This window comes from Merops nubicus, unplaced genomic scaffold (assembly GCF_000691845.1).
Source record: "Merops nubicus isolate BGI_N331 unplaced genomic scaffold, ASM69184v1 scaffold19331, whole genome shotgun sequence".
In the NCBI taxonomy this organism is placed as follows: Eukaryota; Metazoa; Chordata; class Aves; order Coraciiformes; family Meropidae; genus Merops; species Merops nubicus.
This window is the reverse complement of record NW_008589226.1, coordinates 57,455-61,190: the sequence shown is the minus strand read 5'-3', so window position 1 is coordinate 61,190 and position 3,736 is coordinate 57,455. Positions and strand designations below refer to the sequence as shown.

Here is a 3,736-nt window from a genome sequence, read left to right as displayed (position 1 = left end):
CAGGGCAGGTGGTCACAAAACCTGATCTTCTCTTACAGTGGGAGGAACTTAGCTGCACCCATCCCCATCTTGTGGTTCATCCACTTGGGAGGTGTGAGAAGAGAGGTTGCCAGTGAAGACTGAGGAAAAAAGTTGTTGAGTACCTCAGCCTTCTCCTTCTCTGTTGTTACCAGCTTGACAGTCATGTTCATTAGGACGAGTACACTGTCTTTGGCTTTCCTTTTCTGGCTGACTTACCTGTGGAAGCTCCTCTTATTGTTCTTTGCCATGTTCAGCAACTGCTGTGCCTTGGACTTGCTGACCCTGTGCCTACACATCCCAGCACTGTCCCTGTGCTCTTTCCAGGATACATGTGTGCTTCCACTGCCTGCGCAGTCCTGCTTGCCCTTTAGTTTGACCAGGAGGATTCTCCTGGATGTGGCATCCTGTTCCAGCCAGGATGACAGCCTGTGAGCTCGATGCCTTCCGTAACTGGAGAAAGAAGGCTTTGGTTACTACCTGTTGGCTGCCCTTGATCAGGCAGCCTGTAGTAGACACCAACCACAAGATTCACTTTGTAGCCTTGGACTCTGATTCTTACCCATAAGCTTTTGACCTGCTTGTGGACGTTCAGGGACAGCTCTTCCCACTCATCCTTTTCTTGACATAGAGGGCATTGCCTCCATGCCTCCCAACTCCCCCATCCTTTCTGAAGAGCCTGTAGCCATCAATAGCTGCACTCCAGTCATGGGGTATGTCCCACCAAGTTCCAGTAATGGCAAACAGGTAGAGGCTTTCTAGAAGCATGGTGACTTCCAACTCCTGTTTGTTGCCCATGCTGCATGCACATAGTCTCTTGCAGTGCTGATGGCCAATCTATTGGCAATTAAAGCATGCAAGAAGTTCAGCTAGTAGAATCTCACAAATGTAGCTGTTAATGGCTTTGTGAGCCCTGAGGAAATAATCTTTGTTTTCACTGATTGTCTCCTACCCTGTCAGCTGAGCTAGGAGTGCACCCATTGGAGTGCATTGTTCAGTCTAGATCCACCTCGTTCTGTGCTTGGGTTCTGCAGGAATCCGAGTTGGCTGTGTATAATTGGTTTAGACAAGAAGAAGGAGATACTTCTAGGATGCAGTTAATCTTTGTGTTTTAGAATTCTATATAGAATGGAGAATTGGCTGTTTTAAACATATGTTCCTACTCAATAACAGAGAAGTAGTTTGTAGGCTTAATATTAAAGCTTATTAAATATTTTACCTAATAGAAGGTAAAAGCCTTTTACAAGTAATAGTATTTTGCAGCATGAGAGACTTGTTTTTATTTGGATATTTTTAATATGGCATTTTTTAGTAAGGTTTTCATCTGTATGCTGTTTTAATAATTCTGTAGTATTGAATATGGAATTAAGCTTTGGAAAAATGGTAAACCTCTGTCTTTTATTGTTTATAGATAAAAATACAGGGGAACTTCTCTTGAAAAATGCCTCTAAAGACTATTCTGGTACATACAATTGTGTCGCCTCAAACAGAGTTGGCACGGATGAATGTTCTGTTGAGCTGAATGTCACGCCTCGTAAGTGTTTGCTGAGTAACTGTTTGGTCTCATAGTGTTTTGTGTATTAAAACCAAATGATCTTTTTCCTCTAAACTCCTAAAAGGTTAAAAAACCCAACCCTGTTGTGTAACTGAGGGTTGCTGCGTCAAGTATTCCCAAACCGCTGCTTTCTATGCAGAAAGTTGTAACTTTTATTATTGTTTTAAGTGCATGTAATTGAACCATACCCTCTGATTTTGTGATATACTGTTAATCTGGATTATGTGGAAACATACTGATTTTAATGTGAGGAGAGAAGAAGTTAGTCCTATATGTTTGACACTTACCAGTATTGTTATTTGTCTATTCTAGCTATAAATATAGCTGGTATAATTGCTGGAGCTATTATAGGAACTCTGCTGGGTCTTTCTGTTCTGGCTTTTCTCGTCTTCTGTTGCTGTAAGAAACATAGAGAGAAGAAATATGAGAAAGAAGTACATCATGATATCAGGTAATCACAGATCTCTGGTTTCTGAGCAGTATTATTTGAAGATTAACTTTTTAAATGTGTATTTCTGCAAGTAAGATACTTAACAGTTGAGATTTCTGTCTTAATCTGGAAAGCTTATTAACATACTAGCAGCTTGTCTGAGAACTTTTGGGTATGGTATAGGTTGTCGTGTCTAATTTCAGTAAATATTTTAAAGGCAGTTTATACTTGATTTGTTTTATTTTAACTTAAAGTAATAGGCGAATCTCTTTTCGCTACTGTGTCAGAATAGAAAGAAACAAACCGGAGATTTGTTTTGTTAGGTCCCAGGTAGTAGTGGTGACTGAACTGTTGTTCTGCAACTGTTTTTTTTTGTTTATTTCAGAGAGGATGTTCCACCTCCAAAAAGTCGCAGTTCGACAGCCCGCAGCTACATAGGCAGCAATCGTTCTTCCCTGGGTTCCATGTCTCCCTCAAACATGGAAGGATATACGAAAACTCCGTATAGCCAAGTCCCAAGTGAAGACTTTGAACGTACTCCCGGTCAAAACCCAACCTTTGCACCTTCAAAGGTAGCTGCACCTAATTTAAGTAGAATGGGAGCTGTTCCTGTGATGATTCCAGCACAAAGCAAAGATGGGTCCATAGTATAAAGTATATAATTTAAATGCTGGTTTTGTAAGTGTTCATTGTAAGTACTAGAGAAAACTACTGTGTTCCATCCCTCATTTAAACAATGGCATGCATCTTTCCTGGAAGAAAACAAAACAAGTTAGTTTGAAAAGCCACCAATTCTCATTTTTAACGTTAAATTTGTTAGCATGTGACAGTTGAACTATCTGCTAAAAGCGTTGACATTCCCAAGTATCTATCGGACACTGAAGGTATCTGGACCTCTGGTAGGTAGCAGATGCTGTCAGGTAACATGTGGTTCTGAGCGTGTAACAAAAGCATTTCATAAGCAGACCATGAAGTTTCTCAGAGTTCCTGAAACTTTATCCTTGATTTTGGAATAACAGAAATATTGGAACTTGGCTGCTGCCCGATGTAGCTGAAGGGGGCTGAAATATTGAGGATGACTTTGAATTCTGTTCAAGCTGAGAATTTATGCAGTTCTTTGGCCTGGTAATGTTTGTTTGGAGCACTTCTTGAGCTCTTATTTCAGGGGCTACCAGTTACTTGATTGGTTCAATTAATTTAGTGGATCTATGCTGAATTTAAAATTTCAGTGAGTAGAAATGTGACAGGAGCCCTTGCAAGCTTTTTGAAACGTGATTTTTTCTGTAATAACTAGTTCTAGTCATGTCAGATAACTTAATACTTAACTGATGCAAGAGGTCCTTCCCAAGTTGTTGGTAATGGTGTCTAAGCTTTAAAATCTATAGGTCAACTCTTACTGTCACAGTAAGAATGATTATGTATCTTTATACAGATCTTAGTTACACCTTGCATTTTCCAAAGCCTGTTTAGATTCTAAGGCAGTGCTCTTACTTTTTTCCAAACCAATTACATAGAAGCTCCATGGGGTTTTATGAAAGCTGTTAAGTAACTAGAAAGTGAAATCTGTCCTCTGGCTCTAACTATTATTGTGGAAACTCCTTTTTCCTGTGTACATGTAAGCAGTAGTTAGCCTCGACTTAAGATGCTAATATCTTTCTTTATGAATTTGCAAGGAGTTTAAAGCTCACTTCTCCTTGCCTCAACAGCCCTAAATATTATGACCAGACATTTAG

At 39.9% G+C, this 3,736-nt stretch overlaps 1 protein-coding gene across 1 annotated transcript; it reads left to right on the top strand.

Moving 5' to 3' along the window:
* Positions 1-613: 613 nt before the first annotated feature.
* On the top strand, positions 614-2,872 carry CXADR (coxsackie virus and adenovirus receptor; the record flags this gene model as incomplete). Its single annotated transcript, XM_008949541.1, has 4 exons — positions 614-751; positions 1,430-1,552; positions 1,886-2,024; positions 2,389-2,872. Coding segments are annotated over 4 exons (668 nt in total), but the record flags the coding sequence as incomplete, so codon positions are not given.
* Positions 2,873-3,736: the final 864 nt, after the last annotated feature.